Source organism: Heloderma suspectum, chromosome Z (assembly GCF_057233095.1).
Source record: "Heloderma suspectum isolate Gila_16-S chromosome Z, 16-S_ref, whole genome shotgun sequence".
NCBI lineage: Eukaryota > Metazoa > Chordata > Lepidosauria > Squamata > Helodermatidae > Heloderma > Heloderma suspectum.
Window position 1 is genome coordinate 9,210,150 of NC_139476.1, and position 24,654 is coordinate 9,234,803.

General features: G+C 48.6%; 2 protein-coding genes across 2 annotated transcripts in view; both read right to left on the minus strand.

Annotated features, from left to right (window-relative positions):
• The window catches only part of YJEFN3 (YjeF N-terminal domain containing 3), a 34,680-nt gene extending 31,203 nt beyond the window's left edge, over positions 1 to 3,477 (minus strand). The window contains exon 1 of the mRNA XM_084826030.1: positions 3,209 to 3,477. Within this exon, the coding sequence (XP_084682156.1) occupies positions 3,209 to 3,273 (65 nt within the window). The 5' untranslated portion in view covers positions 3,274 to 3,477. The remainder of the gene's footprint in view (positions 1 to 3,208) is intronic.
• Positions 3,478 to 6,697: 3,220 nt separating this feature from the next.
• The window catches only part of ABCA7 (ATP binding cassette subfamily A member 7), a 121,303-nt gene continuing 103,346 nt past the window's right edge, over positions 6,698 to 24,654 (minus strand). Inside the window, exons 41-50 of the mRNA XM_084825891.1 lie at positions 22,269 to 22,398; positions 20,920 to 21,040; positions 20,324 to 20,386; positions 18,644 to 18,750; positions 17,022 to 17,163; positions 16,702 to 16,836; positions 16,482 to 16,585; positions 13,440 to 13,532; positions 12,387 to 12,630; positions 6,698 to 10,873 (exon numbers count right to left, since the gene is read on the minus strand). Coding sequence (XP_084682017.1) covers positions 10,727 to 10,873; positions 12,387 to 12,630; positions 13,440 to 13,532; positions 16,482 to 16,585; positions 16,702 to 16,836; positions 17,022 to 17,163; positions 18,644 to 18,750; positions 20,324 to 20,386; positions 20,920 to 21,040; positions 22,269 to 22,398 — 1,286 coding nt within the window. The 3' untranslated portion in view covers positions 6,698 to 10,726. The remainder of the gene's footprint in view (positions 10,874 to 12,386; positions 12,631 to 13,439; positions 13,533 to 16,481; positions 16,586 to 16,701; positions 16,837 to 17,021; positions 17,164 to 18,643; positions 18,751 to 20,323; positions 20,387 to 20,919; positions 21,041 to 22,268; positions 22,399 to 24,654) is intronic.

The following is a 24,654-nucleotide window of genomic DNA, read 5'->3' on the forward strand; positions in this document are numbered from 1 at the left end:
CTGCTGTGTTATGTTTTGAACCATTGACGACCTAGTGTGGAACAATTATGGTGCTAGTAAGCAAAACACCCTCAATTTGCTGTTAATTGCAGGGAGGACAAGCTGTTGCAGAATAAACTAATGCAGCATCCAGCAGGCAGAAGGACACCCCCAGAAAGAGAGGAAGGAGGACTCAAGCTATCACCATAAAAATATGGGTGCTATCAGAGTGCATATTTACATCTGTGAAATGTTTGGCCACTCTGGCTATTCAAGATATGTATTATTCTTCATTTCTGCTTTCCTCCCCATATATACTAATGCTAGAAAATATTTCCAAATGGAGATACACATTCTCTCTCTCTCTCTCTCTGAAAGAAATCCCCAAATGCAGGCATTTCAGCTTAACATGCTCTTTGGATCTGTTGCCACAGTAACGGCTAAATGGGAGTCTTTGAAAAAGAGAACCAGTCAGCATCAAACAATAGGTCAAACCACAGGCAGATCTGGGACTGGGGGGTCTGCAAGGCCTGCTACAATGAACTGTGATTCCATTGGGCATTTGCATGCCTTGATCTCCCCCCTCCTCCCCAAATGATAATATGGTGGTGGCGTTTGCCAGCTTTGGTTATCAAAAATTGCGGCGCCTCCAAGCAGAGTGTCTTATCCCAAAGCAGCACTAGCTGCGTGTGCGTGTGTGTTTTTGATGTAAAGGCGGTGGGATTGTGAGAATGTACAGAGTGCCTTTTTCATGAATGAAACCAGTTTTGTGTTCTCTCTCAGATTTTGAGCACGATCAGAGAACCTTGTTGCTGGGTTGTTTTTTCTTCAAAAGACCTAATGGCAAAGGGTTCTTCTGGGCATGTATTTCCCCTCAAACAGAGTGATCGCCGCAGGCAGCCTACCGTGGCTTATTTAATGCATGCCGGGCGGCTTTTAAATATTCCAGCCACAATATTCCAGCTTGGCATGTCATCCAAAGCAAGCGAGGGCGGGTTGTTGCCTGCCAACAACCCACTTTCATTGCGTTCAGACGACACAACAAACCGCAGTTGCAACTTGAATATTCAAAATGGCTTCCCACCTGCACCTCAGGCCAGCCCAACCATGGCTGCTTGATTGTGCAAATAGGCCCAATGAGTCTGCAGTTTTGCCAACGGGAATGGGTTCGAAATATGTGCAAGGAACATTCTCTTTTTGACAAGCTCCCTCTCTTCTTAGAAAACACTATTTGTAAGGAAAGATATACTTCTGAGCCCATGTCTTGCTCTGGAGGGTCTTTTCTTTTTCCTTAAAAAAAAAAAAAAACATTTTTGCTTGAAGAACGCACAGCCTTTTCTGGGTTAATTCCATCATGTTGTGGCAACTTCATCAGCACATTTAATTCTAGCCAAGCCAGTCAGAGGTCCAAAACAGACATTATTTCAAATCCATATCTAGAAGGTTCCCCCCACTGCCTCATTTCTAGAGTACGCAGAGAGCCAATCAGGACCCTAGAATTGGGGAGGGGAGACTTTTTAAGATCTGGATTGGGGCCATGCACCTACTCTTGAGTAAAAATGAAAAGACACATAGCTGCTAGATACAGATTTAAGGTCATGTCTGTTTTGGCCACAACAGGAGAGCAACCTCTCCACATACAAAAAGAGATTAACAGAATTATTGGAAAGAACATTTTATACACATACACACACACACCCCTCACCTTATAGCTACCACTCACCCACACTACACTCCAGAACGAGGCTTGCTTTATGGTCACTATGGAGACTGAGGGGTAATTGAGTCACCATTCACACAACTCCTGGCTGGCATTTTGCTCCAGTGCTGGGTCAACAACTCCCATCCCTCCTGCTACTCCTGGGTGTCTGAAGACACATAACCCAGTCTTGGGGGAAAGCACCAGCACTTTTTCCATGCCAAGAAAACACTTTTTCTCTGTCTCTCTCATTCACACACACACTAGCAAGACAAATATATAGGAAAAAATTTAGTTAATTATTTGTATTATGGCAACACTAATTTTTGATTGTATAAACAAGCTCTAGATTTGACTGCCCTGATTCAGCAATGCTTGTTTATGCAAGCAGGGAATCCCAAAGTAGGACACATTGGATGCATTATAGAACTATTTACATTATTGACTTCAGTGGGCTTGTGGACTACATACTATCTGAAATTGAGAATGATGCCCATTTTAAATGGGCCATTTATGTGCAACATTTTATAGACATACACACACCCTTCCCTCACCTTATAGCTACCACCCACCCACACTACACTCCAGAACGAGGCTTGCTTTATGGTCACTATGGAGACCGAGGGGTAATTGAGTCACCGTTCACACAACTCCTGGCTGGCATTTTGCTCCAGTGCTGGGTCAACAACCCCCATCCCTCCTGCTACTCCTGGGTGTCTGAAGACACATAACCCAGTCTTGGGGAAAAACACCAGGCCAACAGCAGGAGCAAACATGCCAACCCAGATCACCAGAGCCCTCCTCATGGCACACTCAAATACCCATGTGTACAACAGAAATGCACACCAGATGGGCAGGGTTTTATTTAGTTTTCATTTACAACTCTGCTTCCATCCAAGGAGTTTGAAGTTCTCCCCTGCCCATTTAACCCCCACAGGTGAAGAGGTAGTGATGGCCCCAGGTCATGCGGTGAATTTCACGGCAGATTGGGGATTTGAACCCAGTCCTCGTTCAACACTCTTAACAACTGCACCACATTGGCAGAATGCAACCTTTCACTTTGGTATAGGCTATGTACATAGAAAAACTATTCATTGGTGTGGGCGGGAAGGTTGACACCATAATTCCTAGCTCACCCGAGTGATGGGGCCTGGTAACCAGCTCTCCGGTGAGTCACTAACATTTGCCCACCCAACAACGCAATGTGCAACCTGAAGTGTATCAGGTTCCCGCACAGCCCACTAGGATGCAACCTTGTTCTGTTACATTACAGTTCATCCATTGCCTGGTATCAACCCATTGCTCAGCTGATAACTGAGGCTGCCCCTTAGCAACACCCTTTCCATCCAGAATTGCCCAGACTGGTTGGCCAGGGTCGACCGGCCACGAACTGACATTTCAACAGGTGCTGAAAGCAAGTGGATTTCTGCCTTGGCTGAGCAGTGGGTTGGAGGTACAGGAGCCCTGCGGAAGTTAGGATGGGGGAACAGCAATCCTCACCCGTTTTTCTTTTGCAGCACATCCACTTACCTAAGATAACGGAGGGGACAGATCTCCTCCTTGCTGTGGGATGAATTGAAATTGGGTTTCTCCATGGCACGAATGGAAGCAGGCTGTTTTTCCACTTCACACCTGGGGACACCCAGCCCCCCCACCCCCCCCAGAAAACCCTTTCCCGGCTTCCTCGCTCTTTTCCTCTCTTTTGCAGGAGGTGGAGGTGGGGGTGGGGAAATTCGTGAAACAAGAAGAGGTGGCAATTGGCCGCACGCTCCCCTTGGCTGGCAGCAAGGACTCAGTGTGGGTGCAACAGGAGCACAACAGAAGGGATTGGCCGGTTCCTTGTAGGAGAAATAAAAGGGGGAAACCTTCCCTATCACCCAATGGAAAAGCGGGGGGGGGGGAGTTGTTAACCCTTTCTGGTCTCGAAGACGGGTATAGACAAATTCACAGCGAAGAAGAGAGAGGAGGAGGAGGAAGAGGAGAGGTCACCTTCAGTTGGTGCAAAATGTGGATGGATGCCCATGTTTCTGTGAAATCATGTAACACTAACAAACAGTATACCAACTTCACACACATCTGTTTCCTCCCGCTCCCTCCACTTCCCAATGGTACGTCTCCGATTCATGCTGGTAGAGAAGTTCCAGAAGAGAAGATGGCTAAATACATGCATGAGACATCCTTATCCAACAGAGTAGTTTATTATATTATTTCCATCTTTTAACCCATTTCCTGCTTTTAAACATAGGAACGCACCAAAGGTGGTTGGACACAGAACAAGTGAAGCAAGAGAGGAATGAGAAGCAAAGAGGGGGGGTCAAGCGGTTGAGGTTACAGAGGGACGGATTCAGGCCTGCTGTGTGCCAAGTGGCCGCTTCCAGGCTAGCCAGTTGTAAACATAAACCTGGGCCACCAGACTGCAAAGATCATAAGAATACATTCTACATTCTCATAAGCTCTGTGTATTTATTTGGAAATAAAGAAAAGAACATGCCCCAAACATCCAACTGGCATAACCATGTGCCTGTTTGTGCAAAGGCTATGGGGAGAATCCCGTTGAGCTTCGCTGCTCCCCCCGAAGTTCAGGCCGGGGGGGGGAGGCTTCCCTCCTTGCCCGGCCGAAATTCGGGCCGGGGAGGAGGCACCTCGCCTCGCCCGGCCGCGAAATAAAAAGTTAAAAAAAAACACACGCCCCCGTGATAGGCAGGCTACGTGACGATTAACGTAGCCTATCACGGCTAGATCTGCAAAGTCAGCCGTAATAGGCTATGTTAATCATCACGTAGCCTATCACGGGTGACTTAAAAAAAAAAAAGCGCGTATGCAAATGGCGGCCCCCATAGGGAGCCGCCATTCGCGTTCCTTATTTGGTCGCTGTAGTCTACATAAATCTTTACGTAGACTACGGCGAAAATAAGGGCAACGCAAATAGCGCTGCCCTTATTTTCGCCATAGTCTATGTAATCTTTACGTAGACTACAGCAACCAAATAAGGAACGCGAATGGCGGCTCCCTATGGGGGCCGCCATTAGCTGTACGCGCTTTTTTTTTTTTAAGTCACCCGTGATAGGCTACGTGACGATTCACGTAGCCTATCACGGCTGACTTTGCAAATCTAGCCGTGATAGGCTACGTTAATCATCACGTAGCCTATCACAGGGGTGTGTTTTTTTTTTTTTACTTTTATTGGAATGGCGGCGGTGGCAGCTGGTTGAAAGACTGGCTGCCGCCTCTGCCCCTGTCGAAGACCTGCCGAACCGCCGCCGGGAGGGACATTTGGGAAAGGTAAGTCCCATCCCGGGGGGGGGGGGCAGGGGGTGGAGAATTTCTCCCCGAAACTACTTCGGGGGGCCGAATAAGTTGGCACTCGGCCCACTGAAGTTTCGGGGATAAATTCTCCCCCATCTAAACTAAATATTTGAAGGTAAAACTCACAGTGCATGCCTTACAGCTTCCTGCCAGCTTTAGCCCTCCAACAAGTTGAACACTGGCACAGATGTTAATCTTACCTTCTTTACCCCATGCTACAGGTAGGCTGTTCTCCCCGCTTAAAGTGCAGAGTGTACATTCATAGCTAGGGATATCAGAGAATTCCGCCACGGATCTCGGTGAGGCCAAATGCCAGTGCATTCGGCCCCCTGAATTCTGTGGCAGAACGGCCTGCCCCCCCCGCCCTCCTGTGGATCCCCCCCCGGGACGAGACTCACCTGGGGCGGATCTTCCAGGCAGCGGCAGCTCCGGCTGGTCTTCCGACCGGCTCCCGCTGCTGCCATTTCCAGGCTTGTGTGTAAAAAAAAAAAAAAAGACGTGCTAGGCTACGTAAAGATTTACGTAGCCTATCATGGCTAGGTTTAAAAAAAGAAAAGAAAAAAAAGACGTGATAGGCTACGTAAATCTTTACGTAGCCTATCATGGTTGGGTGGGTTAAAAAACAAACAAACTGCGTACGCAAATGGTGGCGGCTACAGCCGCCATTTGTGTTCCTTCTTTTTACCGTCTTAATCTACGTAAATATTTACGTAGATTACGACGGCGAAAATAAAGGGGAACACAAATAGCATAGTGGGCACTATTTGCATCCCCTTTTGATTCGCTGTTTTAGCCTACGTAAAGATTTACGTAGGCTAAAACGGTGAATGAAAAAGGGATGCTAATAGCGCCCGCTACGCTATTTGCGTTCCCCTTTATTTTCGCCGTCATAGTCTATGTAAACATTTACGTAGATTAAGACGGCCAAAAAGAAGGAACGCAAATGGCGGTGGCCGTAGCCACTGCCATTTGCATACACGGTTGTTTTTGTTGTTTTTTTACCCAGAGCCCTCTGTGGCCGGAAATCTGGCTGCGGGTGGCTCTGGCCTGGCCTGGCTGGCTGCTCCGCAGAGCTGCCGCGGAGCACAGCCGGCCGTTCGAGGATTCTGGGGGGAGGAACGGAGTGCCTCCCCCCCCCGGCCAGGATTCCGGGGGAGGGACGGAACACCTCCCCCCCACCATCAACATAATCCGTGAAAGGTAAGTCACTTTTGTACATCCCTATTCATAACTCATCATCTTATTTTCTTAGAAAAAGAAACTTTTTTTAAAGTGCAAAGCTGCTTTGGAGATTGTGCAGGGGGAGAGAGGTGGCTCCAGTCCACAGACACTTTTCAGCCAGCTCTATACAGATCCTGTTACTGCTTCAAAATGTGCTGAACTGGGAGGTTCCCCCCAGCCCCCGCCCCCTGAGCTTAACACTGGAGAGGAAGAGATGCATTTGAGGATGCTTACAGGTTAGCCTCCCTGCTCGAAAAGAAAAAAGTGTTACATCTGCCTTCACCCTGAATTGTGCAGGATTTGTTAAAAATTATCTTGCAGGAAAGGTATCCCGTTGTTTAGAAGGAGTGAACCTCCAATCCTTAAAGGACGTAGGAGCCTCCAGAAATGGCAAGTTGAAATCCAACTATGCATTTCATCTTTGGACCAATTACAGCCTACATTCTCAGTTCTCTCAGTCCAGAAAAAAAAAAAAAAAGACAAGGAATTATAGCTGCTTCCAGATGAGGCTTTTATTGTGCAATCGTCCTGGCTCATTCATGGAATTTTATGGGAGGCTGAGATTTCTACTTGTAACACCCCCGCATTTTCCCACTGCTTCTTCTTTTTTCTTTCCATAAAAAATCCGTTAAGGAGGAAAAGACAGCACAGCTGCAGAATGTCTTTTGACCTTAGGAGCCCTCCATCTTGAAGCACCCTCAGTCACAGGGTAATTGCAAGAATGACTGAGAATCACCCTAAAGCATTTTACATATTAAAAAGGGCAGTAGATAATTCTCTGGCAAAACATTTACAATGGCAAACCCTAGGGCTTCTCGATATTTCAGCAAAAATCCTGTACCTTTACCAGGCTTTCTTCTTGCAGAGTCTTTCCATGATTACAATCGGCAGAATATACATGCCTCCCCCTCCCCCGCCCTTTTTGACAGTTTTCTTTGTGGGGAATTTCCATATGTTCCATTTATATAGCGCTATCCCAAAAATACACCAGCTCTTTGATAGCGGTGTATATTTGTTACTGCATTTTTGGCGAGTTAAATCATGGCGGAATAAAGCCAAAAAACGGCAGGAGAGGCACCAGAGGATGACGACGATGTGAAAAGGACCCGCGAACTTCAGTGAGTAACCGATCATGATTGCACTACATAAGCTCTGTGTGAAGGAGCCCCTAGTAAGAGTAACTGGCTCCATTTGGTGTAGGCTAGTGCAAAAGGAACAAGCTATAGCTGTGCACAAATGGCCTCTCAAAATTCTCCAGCCTATTTGTGGGCAGAGAAACTGGGGGGGGGGGGCACAATTTCACCGGATTTCTCCTAGGGGAAGAGAAATTCTCCAGCGGTTTCTCACAGACAGGGCTCACTGTTGGAAGGGGTTGTAGCCCAGCTTCTTTCTTTTTCCTCAGGGTTTTTGGTTTATTGTACTGCTTCTGTAGGTGGCAACAGCATCAACGGTGTTGAGTCTTCCTCTTTTCTGCAGAAGAATTTTGAATTTCTTTTGGTTTTTGAGCTTACCTAATCACCGCGAGGTGGCCGAGGGGGCGGTGTGTGCTTTCTCTCTCTGTTACACATCTTTCCGTTGCTCTGCCCCCTCCCAGGCCACCTGCATTTCCTGAACTGAAAATGCCCCATGGGAGGAATTGCCTCATGATTAGGGATGTCAAAGAATTCCGCCACGGAGCTCGGTGAGGCCGAATGCCAGTGCATTCGGCCCCCCGAACTCCGTGGCTGGAAGGCCTACCACCCCCCCGCCCCCCCGCAGATCCCCCCCCAGGGACGAGACTTACCTGGGGCGGATCTTCCAAGCGGCGGCGGCTCTGGCAGCGGCTTCGGCGGCTGGTCTTCCGACCGGCTGCCGCCGCCGCCATTTCCAGTCTTGTTAAAAACAAACAAACAAACACATGATAGGCTACGTAAAGATTTACGTAGCCTATCATTGCTAGGTTAAAAAAAAAAACACGACGTGATAGGCTACGTAAATCTTTACGTAGCCTATCATGGTTGGGTGGGTTTAAAAAACAAAAACAAACCGCGTATGCAAATGGTGGTGGCTATGGCCGCCGCCATTTGCGTTCCTTAGTTTTGCCGTCTTAATCTACATAAATATTTACGTAGACTATGACGGCGAAAATAAAGAGGAATGCAAATAGCATAGCGGGAGCTATTTGCGTCCCTTTTTGATTCGCCGTTTTAGCCTACGTAAATCTTTACATAGGCTAAAACGGTGAATCAAAAAGGGACGCAAATAGCGCCCGCTACGCTATTTGCGTTCCCTTTTATTTTCGCCGTCATAGTCTATGTAAATATTTATGTAGACTAAGATGGCCAAAAATAAAGAACACAAATAGCGGCTGTAGCCGCCTCCATTTGCGTACGCGGTTTTTTGTTTTGATTTTTACCCAGAGCCCTCCGCGGCTGGAAATCTGGCTGCGGACAGCTCTGGCCTGGCTGGGCCTGGCTGGCTGCTCTGCGGAGCTGCCGTGGAGCACAGCCGGCTGTGGAGGATTCTGGGGGGGAGGAACGGCGCGTCTCCCCACCGGCGAGGATTCCGAGGGGAGGGACGCCCCCCACAATCAACATAATCCGCAAAAGGTAAGTGACTTTCGTACATCCATGATGTGTTTCACTGACGTACAGGAAGCAGAGGAGGGTACAGGCTGCCAGAGAGATGATCGTACGATGAAAGACAGGACACTCATGCACACTCCTCAGCCACCTCATTAGTAAAGGGAGGACAAGCACCCCAAACCCAACCCATGAGAATTTCTCCAAAATTTCTCCTTTGAATTTCTTTTCGAAAGTAATTTCTATCAAACTGAATCGGAATGGTCGAAAAAAATGTGGGAGAAATTTTTGGCACAGCACTAGAACCAGCAAAGATTTAAGTGGCATGGCACACCCTCTACAGTCTAGGGTTGTACATTCCAGGGTTGTCTGTGTGTGTGTGTGTGTGTGTGTGTGTAAAATGTCAGTGCACCATCGCAAAGAATACAGGGTGAGGATGTGGAAGAGCAAAAGTACGGTTCTCTTCTCTACCCAAGATAAAAATACGTGGCTGCCTTTCTGTGGCCAGCGTTATGAGGGAATGCCCCCATTCTGTTTCTTTAGTCCAGTCCGCCTTGCATTCCACTCCTCTCTTTTTCTCTTTTATCCCAGAGAACGCCTGAAAGCAATGTGCCTTTGGTTATGCGTTTGCCCTCTATGCCCACCCAATAAATGCAGGATCATGATGGACTCCTTTGCATGTGCGTCTTTCCCTCCCGCCCTTATCTGAGTTCTTCCATATGTTTCATTATACAGCCCCTAGATGGTGCTGTGGTCTAGCTCCTCTTATTGTGGGTTTTCCTCTTTTCATGAGGGAACTCGAGCAGAACTTAAATGCTGTAATTTGATAGCTCATTATCTCTGATCTTTTCAGAAATGGGATAAAGGCCATTTAGTGTGGGAGATGCCTTGGAGGTTGACGGCGTCATCTAAAGGACCTGCAAACTTCCATGAGTGAACAATCTTGATAGCAGGATAAAAGCTCCGTGTGAAGAAGCCCTGAATAAGATGGTGTAGCTTTGCCTCCAAAAAAAGCAGTGAGAGGAATTGGCACCCTGGCAGGAACCCTACACATTCTCTTAACTGGCCTCTCTCAACCTGGTGCCCTGTAGACATGTTGGGCAACAACTCCCATAGTCCCCAGCCAGTATGCTACCTGGAAACAATTGTTGTCGAGGGCAGCAGAATGTGAAGACCGCTCATCAAACAAAAACAAAGCCTCCATTCTTTTGCTGGACTACGACTTCCAAAGCCCTACGAGGAAAGACTGAAAGAAGTGGGCATGTTTAGCTTTGAGAATAGAAGACTGAGGGGAGATAGGATAGTGCTGTTCAACTATGTGAAAGGTTGTCACAGAGAGGAAGGCCATGATCTCGCCTCGATCATCCCCGAGTGCAGGACACGGAATAATGGGCTCAAGTTACAGGAAGCCAGATTCCGGCTGAACATCAGGAGAAACTTCCTGACTGTTAGAGCAATTCGACAATGGAACCCATGACCTGGGGAGGTGGTCGGCTCTCCCATGCTGGAGGTGTTCAAGATGAGACTGGACAGCTACCTGTCAGGGATGCTCTGACTTGGATACCCGCATTGAGCAGGGGGTTGGACTTGATGGTCTTATAGACCCCTTCCAACCCTACTATTCTATGATTCTAAGGTTCCTTGTGCAAACGCTGTGGCCAATTAAAAGCAACTGGAAAACCATTTTAAAGCTGCAGTATAGACATGGGCAAGAAAGACTTCTTCCATGCCTCTGGTGACAGAGAACCCTGTTCAGGCCCCTGCCAGAGGTATCTAATGACCTGAGCATCATCCATTAATTGCTAACACCGGACTCCACATTCTCACATTCTCTCCTTTGGGACGGCGGCTTCTGCACTCATAGAGAAAGGGCCCCCAATTATGTCAGTGCAAGTCCACCTGCAGGGGTGTGGAGGTGCCTGTATTTCACGACACCACGACCTAATGTCGACCTGTTCTCTTAGACCCTGGTCTCTTGCGTATTCTTATTGTCCAATAACCCAACGATCCTTCTCCAGGGGCTGCGGGCACTCTCCGGGTGGGCCAAGCGGGATGCATCGCTGGGGTGATTTTCATTGCTTTGGTCCTTGGCGAAGTGAACAAACACCTTACAGTGGAAGAAAAATCCAAAGAAGAGATTAACATTTCACACATCACATATACATACATATATACACAGAAAGGGAATAGGATAACACATATGGTTTTCATATATAGCCTCCGGCTTTCTGGCAAATGATGGACACAAACAGTGCCAAAACTGTGTGACCGAGTATTTATTTTATTTTTTCTGTTAACTTCCCTTTCTCCCTCAATGCACACACGTATCTATAAACCTGAAAGGGCTTGCAACTCCCTTACAGATCAGATTTGTAGCTTTGAGTGTTATTAGATCTGGCCATATCTGTGGAAGCTCAAGAGGCCTTAGTGCAGGGGCACAGAACTGCAGCCTCAGGGGTCAAATCTGGCACACACTGGACCCCAGTGAAGCCCTCTGGGCTTCCACGCCCCCTTCCCCAGTCCCCACCCCACTTCCCTTGAGCGTGTGGTGGTTTCCCAGCTTTTCTGCAGTTTTTTTAGCGCTGTGCCAAAAATCTCTCCCACGTTTTTTCCAATCATTCTCATTCAATTTGATAAAAGAGGAATTGCTTCTGAAAAGAAATTCAGTGGTGAAGAAATGTTGGAGAAATTCTCATGTGTTGGGTGTGGGCTTCTTGGGCTTAGCTGACTTAGGAGGCAGCCGAGGGGGAAGCAGAAGTGTCCTGCTTTTCATTGTACAATCGCCTCAAATGCGTAGCCCCCACAAGCGTTCTAGCAGCTACATTCTGTACCAGTTTTGACTTAAATTTAGTTTTCCTAATGGCAGAATTAATCAGAAATAATACAGCGCAATGTAGTGTGTGCTCTTATAGGGATGTATGAATCCCTTACCTGGTTCCGGTTGGGGCATCCGCTGGCGGGGGGGAGGGGACTTCCAGCTGCTGCTGCCACGCTGCGGACTCAAATGGCGGCTGCTATGCCGGCCGCCATTTGCATTCCTGCCTTAGGCCGTGATAGGCTATGTAAGTATTTACATAGCCTATCATGAAAACAGCAGGGACACAAATGGCGCAGCGGGCGCCATTTGCGTCCCTGCTCTTTGCTGTGATAGGCCACGTAAATATTTACGCAGCCAATCATGGCCACGGGCAAGGACGCAAATGGCGGCCACTACGATGGCCACCATTTCGTTCCACAGGCCGGCAACGGAAGGAGGACGACCCAACTCGGAGCATCTGCCACCAGATAGTGTCTATCCCGGTGGGATTTCGGGGGGTGGCGGTGGGGGGGTAGTCCGTTCTGCCACAGAATCCAGCCTCACTGGAGTCCGTGGCGGATTTCTTCAAATCCCTAGTGCTCTACCATGATAAAGAGGCATCTCAAGCTGAGAATGAGCAACACCAATGCATGCTAAGAGGTAATTATATCGAGCAAACTTGAAGGAACTGTATAAGCATGGAATTTGGCAACGGGTGAAGAATTTTTAAGTGACCAGTCCTTATGACTGCAGAAAGAAGACTTAATCCGGTAAAAGAAGGCTTGGGAATGCATCCTACCAGAGCAGCAGCTCCTAACCTCACCTGGTCAAGGGTGGTTTGCGACACAGAGTAATCTTCGATGTGGTAGTTTCTCTGGTGAGCCGAGAGGATGCTGAAGATCTTAGCCAGGGAAACACTGCAAGAGGGAAGTTGGTACTGGAGTGTACCATGGTGCTTCTCCTTAAGGACAATGCTGGGGAAGGATTCCTGGATGAATTTCTCCACGGGACCCAGGTCTGGGTTGCTCCCAGAGACCCGGAGGACAATGGTGTAGCCATCTCCAAACCTAGACAAAGTGTTCAGATGGAATGGGTTGATTTGGCAGATAGCAGGGGTGTTGCCAGGCCCAAGCCCCAAATCTACTTCCCAGGGTCCAGGATATATTTCCCAGGGCCCAAAGTGTCCACTGGTGCAAATGGAAGGTGTGTTTTTTTCCTCAGCTTAATTGCCAAGCAGGGGGCAATTTTCAAGGGAGTTTTGCAGGTGGGAATGGGAGGGTTAATTCTCCCCCTCCCAGATGCTGCAATACCCTCACCCACAAATCTTCTCCTGCATGGCAATTAAGCATAAGGGGGAAAAAAACTGACATTCGTTTGGGATAATCTGGGGCAGGATGCAAATTAATTGAAGTTTTGGATGAGACATTAATTGGTAGACTTTGCTTCGAGTAGCTTTTAAATAAATTCCAGTAATTATTTCTACATTTGCATATATAGAGATATACATTAGCATATACAAGTTTTAAGCAGATTTACATCCTATGGGCCTGGGCTTCAAATCGTTAAGTGCCTACTAATGCAAGAAGAACGGAAGATAGATACAAAGATGGGCAGATAGAAGAGTACTTGCTAGATCAGAAAAAAAGTCCATTTAGCCCAGCATCCTGTTTCCAATGGTGAGCAGCTGGACTCCTCCAGAAAGCCCCCAGAAAGTGGGGTCTGAAGGCAGAAGCCCTCCCTTGTTCCTCTGCTAATCCCCTTTTAATAGCGTCTAAGCCTGTGGCCATCACCATGTTTTGTGGCAATGAGTTCCACAAGTTAATGATGCACTATCAGTACAAAATGCCCCTCCTATCACCACCATGATCGAGATTACTTGTTCTTTAAATGCTGCACACTCCCAAGACACTGGAAGCGGCCGTTCACCATGATGGCCATTCGAGTACACAGCGCCTCGCACTCTTCCATGCTGGCAGGAGAGAGAGAGAGAGAGAAAGAGAAATAATGGTTTAGCTTGCTTGCTTGCTTATTTATTTATTTCATTTATATCCCACCTTTTTTCCTCCTTAAGGAACCCAAGGTGGCTTACATTATCCTCCTCCTCTCCATTTTATCCTTACAACAACAACCCTGTGAGGTGGGTTGGGCTGAGAGTCTGCAACTGGCCCAAAGTCACCCAGTGAGCTTCCGTGGCCGAGTGGGGACTAGAGCCCGGATCTCCCAACTCCCAGTCCAACACTCTCGCCACTACGCCACACTGGCTCTTTTCTCATCCACCCCAACACTATTAACATCCCATCAGGTGCATCTCTAGAAACTGACTGGGGAATCGTGTCAGGGTTCCCTTTTGTCCCTGCTGAACTTCAAATAGGCCAAATCAAAACACAGACAAGACGCTTCAATCCACAGCCCTTTAATCCTTTTACTTCAATGGGTCAGACAGATGCAAGTTGTCAGTAACTCACAGTCTACAAAGGAAATGCCTTCAAGGAGTTCAAGGGGAAGCTACGAAGGTTGAAAGTTGCCCACTGTTTGAGAAAAGGCGGGCACACTTCCCCAACGTAAGGGGTGGGTGGGGGATCTCCCTCTATCTCGTGAGGTCTCTATGCGTAGCTGTTCCCGCTGGGCCAATTGGGCAGACCGCCTAAGCTCTGCCCTGCCCATCTCTCTCTTGGCTCTGTGTCTGCACCTGGAGTCTAAGAATTCAGGCTCTCCAAGCCCCACCTCTCCCTGTTCGCTGTCTCTCACGGGTGTGTGAAGAGAGGCCCTCTCCGTCCAGCTGGACTATTGAAACCTGAGGAGTCTGTCTCTCTCCCTGTCTAGAAGAGTCTGGGAAAGCTCCTCCCCTACGTTTTGTGGTTACTCTTCGGAATCTGAGCTACTCTGCCACACCTATGCTCAGGAGCACCCCTGACAAATCGGCACCTGCAGAATTCCCGTCAGGATATTCACTGTATAGTAATTCATTAGGTGAGGGCTGGACTATGAGGAAGGCTGAGCGCCGAAGAATGGATGCTTTCGAACTGTGGTGCTGGAGAAGACTCTTACGAGTCCCCTGGACTGCAAGGAGGTCAGATCAGTCCATCCTAAAGGAAATCAACCCTGACTGCTCATTGGAAGGACAGATCCTGAAGCTGAAGCTCAAATATTTTGGCCACCTAATGCGAAGAGAAAATTCCCTGGAAAAGACCCTGATGCTGGGAAAGACTGAAGGCAAAAGGAGAAGGGGACGGCAGAGGATGAGATGGCTGGATAGCATCACCGATGCAATGAATATGGACTTGAGCACGCTCCGGGAGACAGCGCAGGACAGGAAGGCCTGGTGTGCTATGGTCCACGGGGTCACGAAGAGTCGGACACGACTGAACAACAACAAAATTCATTAGGTGTGCATGCAGCAAGTTTATGGGAAAGCTGCACCCGTTGAATGTCTGCTAGACACCCAGCCCAATGTCTAACCTAAAGACCAAGACTTTCTGCCTGATCCACCTATAATGCTTCCCAAAATACTACTGTAAGTGTCCAGGAAGAAAGTCAAAAGCTGATGCTTTCCGAATCACTTGCTATATATGGAACAGATGAATTTCAGCCTCCTTCTTCCTTTCCCTCTCCGAACCATCACCCTCTGGCCTTGAGCTGATCAATCTGTCAAGAAACCCAAATACAGCCTCAAGCCATTGCCTTGCTAGCAAGACCCAAGCTTTAGGCTATAATCAGTCCCCATGAAAAACAACAACAACCCAAGACAAGCCCAAAAGACTTCGCAGGAAAGTTTAGGACAACCAAACCAGGCCCAAGCCGAAACCAGGTGACCCCATTCCAATTCTCCAGGTAAGGATGAGTAGACTCAACCCACAATCTTCCTTTATTACAGGGGTGTAGAACCTCTTTCAGCAAAAGGGGCAAATTCCATTTTGGAGAAGTTTTCGGGGGCCGTGTTCCAGTGGTGGGCAGGGCCAAGGCAAAAGGAGCAGGGTAAAGCTCAAAGCTCTTACTGACAGTAGCTGTGGCTTTGGGGAGGCATTCTGGCCTTTGAGAACAGGGGAAAAAACTGCACAGAAGCCGGGAAACCACTAATCGACTGGTGTTCACGGGGAAAGGGGCTGTGACCATCCGGGGAACCCTCGAGAGCCAGATTTGGCTCCAAGGCCTGAAGTTCTGCACCCTGGTTTATTGTTTTAGAACCTCACTCTTCTCCATGTTCCATTCCTCCTCCATTCCGATTTAACCAAGAGAACTTCTAAAATTCATTCTAGAACCACATGTGCAGCTTGCCACAGCTTTCAGTTCATCTGCAACTTTCTTTCCCATCTGTGTTACTATTGCAGATGTTCACATTGATAAAAACATGGCAAAATCAGCAACAATTGTGATGCGATCCTACTGTATGTACAACTGCATCAAGAGCCTTTTTTTGGGTGGTGTGCTGGAACTGTGCCCCTGAGTAAAAACACAACAAACCAGAGAGAAGTATATTTTTGGCAGTCTTTTATCAATGCATGTGTGTGCGTCATTTACGCAGAGAAGGGGAAACGATGCAATAGAACTGAAAGCAATGGTAAGGCATGCATACACTATGCTCCATAGGAAATTAAAAAAACAAAAGAAAATGACGGAACAGGTGCATTAACAATCCCCCGTTGGAAGCAAGGGCAGGAACTGCAAAAATTGGGGAGAAATTCATAGGAGAACTCAGACATCTCCCTATTTCAAGGTCAGACAAAGGAACACAGGAGAAGAAATACATGTGACAAAACAAAAGTTCAGAAAAGAACAATGAAACAACAGAGAATCCCTACAGCTCTATTTTGGAAACAAACGGCAATTCAGAACTCTAAAATCCGGGGAAAGATTCAGTAATGAGGACTTTCAGATACCTCTCCGCAGAGACTTTACCTGTCGAAACAGAGACTTTTACCTGTGGGATGTGAGCACCACGGACCTGCCATCCTTGATCACACAGAGGATGCAGTTCCACAGGAACCGCTTTGCCCGGGGATCCATCCCTGTTGTTGGCTCATCCTGGAGGCAAAAAGCCCCACAATATTAAAACATTGTGCCTTTACCCCCAAAGAGCTCCTCAAGCCACCAACCACTCAAAAGTAGCGGAACCCTCCACTCCCACCCCTGTGACTGACCAGGAAGATAACAGGCGGGGCTCCAATGAGTGCGATGGCCGTAGACAGTTTGCGTTTGTTGCCCCCGCTGTATCGGCCAGCAGGACTGTCGGCATACTGCACCAGGCCGAGTGCTGATAAGCCCCACTTAACCACCTGGGATGAGGGGAGAGAAGGAGAGAACAGGGTCTTTACAAGCCCCTGGATTGTAACCATATTGCTGAAAACAGATTCAGAACCATACTGGCCCAGGGTTTCGAGAGAAGGGCATCCCCGCCAAGTATGCGCAGAGTGCCGCTTGGCCGCTTGACCTTTTCCACAAGAGAAAATGCTGCTCTTACCCCCGGAATCTCATTCTGCGGAATGCCACGCAGGCGGCAATAGAAGGCCAGGTGTTCGCGGCCTGTCAGCAAGTTATTGATGGCGTCGAACTGGGGACAGTAGCCCATATTCTGGTGGACGGCTTGCAGGTCGCTGGCCACGCTGTATCCGGGTGGGGAGGGGAGACAGAGAGAAGTATTGGAAGGAACACCAAAACAAATAACAGCAGAGGCTGCTGAATGAAGAAGAAAGTTTGAATACAAGGAAATCATTAGCACAGTGCCAAAAATTTGTCCCACCTTTTTTCCAACCATTCTCATTCCACTCGATAGAAGAGAAATCGCTTCCGAAAAGAAATCCAGGGGTGAAGTCGGAAAAATCCTCGTGGGTTGGGGTTGGGGTTGGGGTTCCTTGACTTAGGAGGTGGCCGAGGAGTGAGCACACATGTCCTGCTTTTCACTGTACAATAATCTCTCTGGCTGCCTGCGGCCTCCCCAGCTTCCTACACTTCAACTAAAGCCCAGTTTAAGGCACTATGAGGTAATTCCTCCTATGGGGCTTTTTCGGAGCAGGGCGTGCAGGCAGCCTGGGAGGCTAGCTGGGATTGGGTCAGCGCAGGAACACCACAAAAATAAATTATAAAACATCCTGAATGAGGCAGAACAGCAGAAGCCTTTTCATGCAGGGAGAACACTTTCAGGAAATCAGAGGACAGATTTTGGCAGAGCACAAACTCCACCTTATCCCTGGAGCCAGACACAACACTGTCCCCACCTGCATAGCGGTAGATGCAAATTGGGGGCCAGCAAGCCAAGATGGTTGATGCTGTCGCAGCACGAAGACCCCCAAACCCCTTACTAAAAACGAAAGAAGCTGTGCTACAAACCCTGCCAGTGGGGAGGCCTGCCTGGGAGAAACCGTTGAGAATTTATCCTCCTCTTGGAGAAATGCAGTGAAATTGTCTCTCGAATTTCTCTGCCCACAAGTAAGGTGGGGAATTTCAAGAGGCCATTTGTGCACAGCTCTAGAAATAACTCTCTCTCTTAGAGCAGCGGGCTGCAGCGCAGGACATTGATTCACACAATGCACACCTGGCTTACGGAACTCACTGACACAAGATGCAGCTAGGGCTGGTAGCTGGGGCCAGACAATCATCCAGGACTCTCCTTCATTAGAGGTTTTCATGCAGAGGCTTGCCCTTGGGCGAGAGACCTCCCATGGGCCCCTTCCCTCAGTGAGCCCACCTTCTCACTGCCACTGTCATCAGCTCTATTGCTCCTCTCCGTCTTTCTCAGAGAGCCAGGGAGCAAGCAGGCCGCGGCATCTCCCGCTCCGTCTTCTCACCACCTCCGTTGCCTGGGCTGGGGCGAGAGGCGGGCAAATACGCCGGGTGCAATGGGGAAAAGGAGGAGAAGCGACTCCAGGGGGCTTCTGTCAGATGGCCCCTGCTGGCCTATGGGCTCTCAGCGGATGCCCAAGTATGCTGACCCTTGATTACAGACCTGGCCCACCTAGTGGATGCCCTGCTACCACTGACAGCCTTTGAACTGGAGATCCCAGGGACTGAACGTGGGACCATGCGCATGGGAAACATGCCTTCCACCCTCCATGACTTCAAGGCCAAAACGCATGCAGCACTGACCTGTAGCCTTTCAGAAAGGCCTTCCCCAAAGTCAGCTCTGAGTCTCCCGTCAGCATTTTGAACGTTGATGTCTTCCCAGCACCATTCACGCCCAGGAGGCCAAAACACTGAGGAATTAGAAAGCACCGCCTTTATGTGGTCCAGCAGCAAGGTTCTTCTTGCTGCTGGGCTTGATGGTCCAGCAGGGGTTGGACTCGATGGTCTTATCGGCCCCTTCCAACCCTACTATTCTATGATGATTCTTCTGAAGGGTGGATTCGCCAATGGCTATTAATGGGACAACTAAATAGAACTGCCACATACAGGGACAGTCTACCTCTGTTTATGAAATGCAACATGAGCACTCTGCATGAGTGCTTTCCCACTGGAGCATCTGGGGAAAGTTTGGAGGAAAACAGCAACAAAGGCAGTGAGAGGGCCTTCTCACTGGTGGCCCCCGCAGTTGCGGAAGGTCCGCCTAGGGATGTATGAAACTCACTTACCTTTTCGTGGAATCTTTCACGGTGGGGGGGGAGGCGCTCCGTCCCTCCCCCTGGACGCCTTGACTGCTGGCTCCGCTCCGCGGCCAGGCCGCGGAGCAGCCGGCCAGGGCCATCCGCAGCTGGATTTCCAGCCACGGATGGGCTGCTTCGGATGCAAATGGTGGCCGCCGTAGCAGCCGCCATTTGCGTCCAGCCAGGCAGCCGTGATAGGCTATGTAAGAATTTACATAGCCTATCACGGCTAACCCCCCCCCCCGCAAAAAAAACCCCAGCGTACACAAATGGCAGTGGCTACGGCGGCCGCCATTTGCGTTCCCTATTTTTCGCCGATTTATCTTACGTACATATTTACGTAAGATAAAACGGCGAAAAAAGGGGGAACGCAAATAGCGTAGTGGGCTATTTGCGTTCCTTTATTTTTTGCCATTCTAGCCTACATAAATATTTACGTAAGATAAACTGGTGAAAAATACGAGAACGCAAATGGCGGCTGCTGTAGCCGCCGCCATTTGCGTACACTGGGGATTTTTTTTGGGGGGTAGCCGTGATAGGCTATGTAAATTCTTACGTAGCCTATCACGGCTGCAAGGACGGCGATGGCGGTGGCAGCAGCCTGGCTGTGGCCGGCCAGGAAACCAGCCACCGGAGCTGCCGCCGCTGGAGCTGCCGCTACCGGAACCGCCGCCGCCAAATCCGCCGCATCTGCCCCAGGTAAGTGCTGTACCGGGGGGCTTCCGCAGGGGGGGCGGGGGGGCAGGAGGCCGTTCCGCCATGAATTCTGGGGGGCCGGATTCTTTAGAATCCGGCCTCACTGGAATCCATGGCGGAATTCTTTGCCATCCCTAGGTCCGCCTGGCACTAACACGTTATTTTTCAGTGCCAGGTTAAGACTTCCCTTTACTCCCAGGCATCTGATGAGCTCTTTAACGCATCACTTGAAATAGTTATGGTCATCTAGGATGTTTTAGTTTTTTTATGATGTTATATTTTAATGGATAACTGTTATAGATGTTTTAAATTTTGGATGTTTTATTCTATTGTAAGTCCCCTTGAGTCTTTTTTTTTTTTTTAAGGGCATCCAGGAAATGTTAATAATCCTTCTCCTCCTCCGGCTGGCCACGGGAACCAGGATGCGAGATTAGATGGGCCTCTTCCTCTGACCCCAACCAGGCTTTATGAAGGAGGCAACGTGCCTTACCTCTCCTGCTGGGATCCCCAGACACAGGCGATCCACCGCTGGCTTCTTAGTCATTCGGTAGACCTGAGGGCAGGCAGGACTGGTGAGGGCAGGTGGGGGCAGGTAGGACAGGCGGGGGCAGGTAGGACAGGCAGGGCAGGTAGGACAGGTGAACCAATCCCTGGCAATTGCATCTGTCCTCCAAAGGAGCCCTTCCAGATTAAATCCCTCCCTGGTCATGCACACATTTTGAGTCCTGCCACACTGCTGGGGCAAAGGCCGTGAGTGGGGATTGTGACCCAAGACGGCTGGTGCCCTGTAGGGCTGGCGTGGCCTAGCAGAGGGGCTGGGAGCATGTTGCAGCAGGATCCTGTATGGAAGGCAACATAGCCACAATGCACCTATTCACCCACTGCTACAATACAGGGATGACGATACTGGCCCCCCTTTTAGGGTTGTTGTAAAGAATACTAGTAGACCTGTAGCAGAATGAGGCAGCAGACACCTGAGCAGGTCCAGTGGGCTGTACTATTTTAGGCCACAGGTGGAGGTTCACGCCAGGTCCCACTCACTCCCTGGTCAGCCACCCACCCTGCCACCCACCCCAGCTGTCTCACCTTGGTCAGGTCTTGCAGCACGAGGACATCGCCGCTTGGCACTCCACTGGCAACCCTCTTCCTTTCTTGGGCCACATCCTCATCCTCCCCTCCCAGCGGGGGAAGTTTGACATGAAAGGGCCTGGAAGGAAAAGAGGACTCAGCCAGTTTTCAGGCCACCCCAGCAAACTTCAGTGATGGGAGTGGCAGCTGGGAGTAGGTTGGGCTTCTCCCGAGCTACTCGAGGTGGCAGAAGGAAAGTTGAAATGTTTCAAGCTCCATCCCTTGGCCTGCTATAAATCAGGGATGTTACAGGGAGAGATTTTTCTCCCTCTCTCAATATACTAAAACCCAAAGGTTGAAAAGCTGAGTGGTGGGAGATTCAGGACAGATCAAAGGAAGGACTTTTTCACACAGCACAGAGTGAAACTATGGAATTCACTACCACAGGAAGCAGTGATGGCCACCAGTCTGGATGGCTTTAAAAGGGGGTTAGACAAATTCCTGGAGGAGAAGGCCGTCTGTGGCTACTAGTCCTGATGGCTCTGTGCTGCCTCCAGTACCAGAGGCAGTAAGCCTGTGTACACACCAGTTGCTGGGGAGCACGGGCGGGAGGGTGCTGTTGCACTCATGTCCTGCTTGAGGGTCCCTCGTCGACAGCTGGTTGGCCCCTGTGTGAACAGAATGCTGGACTAGGTGGACCCTTGCTCTGATCCAGCAGGGCTCTTCTGAGGTTCTTATGTCCTTAAAGCCGCCTGGGGACCAAAGCCAGCTCGTCTGTGTTCCCCAGATGACTATGCCCCCTTCCCAATGTTAGCCAAATTACAGCTGCCCCCAGTTGCCTCCTAAAAGCAGTAGTTAAGGGAAGGGTGACACAAAACCTAAGGGCTCATTGTGGAAGAGGCAATCCTTCCTATATAAGAGAGGAAATGCTGCGAAATTATAATGCAGCATCATTCGCAGTGGGTTTCAGGCAGTAGGGATGTGTGGAATGAATTCGACAGTTGCCAAGACATCACCACCACCGGTGGTGAGTTTCCAACCCCACCCCCATATGACCCCTCCAATGTTACTACCTGTGAATGGGCAGCAAAATTGAGGGGGAGGGGGCTATTTTGTCTGAGCACTCAGAAATCTCCCTTTGATGTGATGGCAGAGACTTGGTTCTTAGTTCAGCAAGCCTGCCCACTTTTAAATTACCTGTAGTGGTTTTCATGTTGGTTTAAATGTTTTTAAATGGTCTCATGGTTGATGTTTTAATGGTATCACTGTTGTATTATTTTGTTCTGTTGTACACCCACCTCGGCGACTTTTGCAGAAAGGCAGTATAAAAACAAAAGAATAACATCATCGACTTAACATTCACTCACCGAACGTGGATGAAGAATTTGTACTGCACCAGGATGGTGAAGGAGAAAAAGATGATGCCTTCAATGGCCATCGCAAACATATTCTTCCCGGCCAGCTCCCAACTTAGTGGAGACACAAACGGTCGGTCTCCTAATTTGAGGAGAGAAAGGGGTATGTGAACAGAGAGTGACCCCTGCCGGTGGGAAAGCAATGGAATGACAGAGGATTCTAGGTATCCCCTTATGCCCGTTTATGGAGCAGACTTAGAAAGAATTTGTTTTAAAATGTTAAAACGTTATTAGACCATTGGTATAGTTTGGTGGCCAAGAGACGAAGCTACAAAGCACCAGTTTGAATTTCATAATGAAATCACTAGGCAAAGGGTTTTCTCTCAGCCTTGTTCCATCTGCAATAAAGAAAGAATAATAACATCGGCATGCCATACAGGACTAATCTTTGTTTGTATACGGATTATACAGCCAGTGTGGTGTAGTGGCTACAGTGTTGGACTGGGAGTCGGGAGATCTGGGCTCTAGTCCCCACTTGGCCATGGAAGCTCACTGGGTGACTCTGGGCCAGTCACAGACTCTCAGCCCAATCTACCTCACAGGTTTGTTGTTGTGAGGCTAAAATGGAGAGGAGGAAGATAACGTACGCTGTCTTGGGTTCCTTAAAGAGGAAAAAAGGCAGGATATAAATGTAAATAAATAAATATTAAATAAAATCAAATAGATTGAATTGGTTAAAATAATTGCTGCGTTTACTTTGGGCCGTATCTTAACTTTGCAGGGCATCTATTGCATCAAATCTCCTCTCAGCCAGGAACTTATCAGGCAGCCTTTCCCAACCTGGTGGGCCCTGGTGGGCATGATGGGTGCTGTAATCCAACATCTGAAAGGCACCAACACCCTTGACACAATCAGTGAACCAGATTACTCCATGAAACCCACCAAGAAGTGATGAAAGCAGTGCCCCACCCACTCCAGACACACACCACTCACGCGCACATCTTTTTTGCTCAGCAGTAACTGGTCCTTAAAGGGAGACTTTAAGGGAGAACTCTGAGCCTCTGGTTCCTAGCTGTGGATGGAGCAACCATCCTACATTTCCCCTGTCGTCTTCTAAGCCCTTGACTCTCACAACTGTTATATCAGTGATTTCCTTAGATTAATCCTGTGAATAAGGTCGTCACGAGCAAATCGTTGTTTGTTCAGCAGCCTCAAGGCTCACACCTAATCCAAATCTGCCATATGGGAATAATAATACAAGCCCACCTTACAGGGCTGTTGTATGAACTACTCTAATAGTGGATGTGAGGTAGATGTTTTTTTTAATTGAAAGCATAAACTAAATGCCACAAATGATTAAAGCTAAATTTGAGACTTCATCCAGAACCAACCTGCAAATCACCATTAGGGGATGTCAACTTTTTAAAAATCCTGGTTAGTGGGTGGAGCCAGGGGGTGGAGCCTAGTTTGCCAGTCAAGGGGTGGAGCTAGGCAGAATTTTGCATATGGCTGGAGCAGCGTCTGGCAGAAGACATGGTGGGGTCAGGAGAGAGAAAAATAATAGACCTACTGCAGTGAGTTGGCTAATGAACAAAACCATGGACTACACAGAGTTCCCAAAATGCATAGAGACCTGTGTAATTTAACTAAACCAGGAGTTTATGGTTAAGCAAGCAGGCCTTGAACACAGGCTGGTAATTCACAGCCTGTCTTGAAGCTGTTTATGCCAGCTGGATTATGTCATCCTGAAGGAAGAGATAAGAGTGAATTGCCTTGATTCTCACAGAAGAGTTGGGAGATGCCCCCACCCAAAAGGCAATTAGATTCCCAGGCTAAATGTTTCAAGAGCTTTTTGAAAGAGAGAAGCCCCCCTTCTCGTGTGTGTGTGTGTGTGTGTGTGTGTGTGTGTGTGTGAGAGAGAGAGAGAGAGAGAGAGAGAGAGAGAGAGACTGTTGGTTTGAGAGAGGAGGGGAAGAGGCATTGCTCATGGGCTAGAAAGAGGCATCTAACAGAGAAGCTTATAAGATCCAGCATGCTGGCCCACACTTTCGTCTCGTTCTAAGATGGAACATGCATGCTACTGGCCCAGAGAAACTGTGGTCCTAAGGAATGGCCTTTGTCTATCTTGGGGACCCAGGCAGACAGACATTCAGGGTGTGGCAACTGCTTTGTCACCTGAAGGGAGGTGTGAACTTCCTTTGCATGCATATATTCTGCATCCATTTTCTATAAATAAACTGTCATCTTTTTGCACAAGTAGCTTCTTTCAACTTGATAAACAGAAAAATCTGGGATCTGACAGAATCAGAATGCCAGATCAACACACCTGCTTGTCTGAGCAATACCATTTCTGGCTTATTCAACAAAATATTTCATACTGAACTTGAGGCAAAAATAC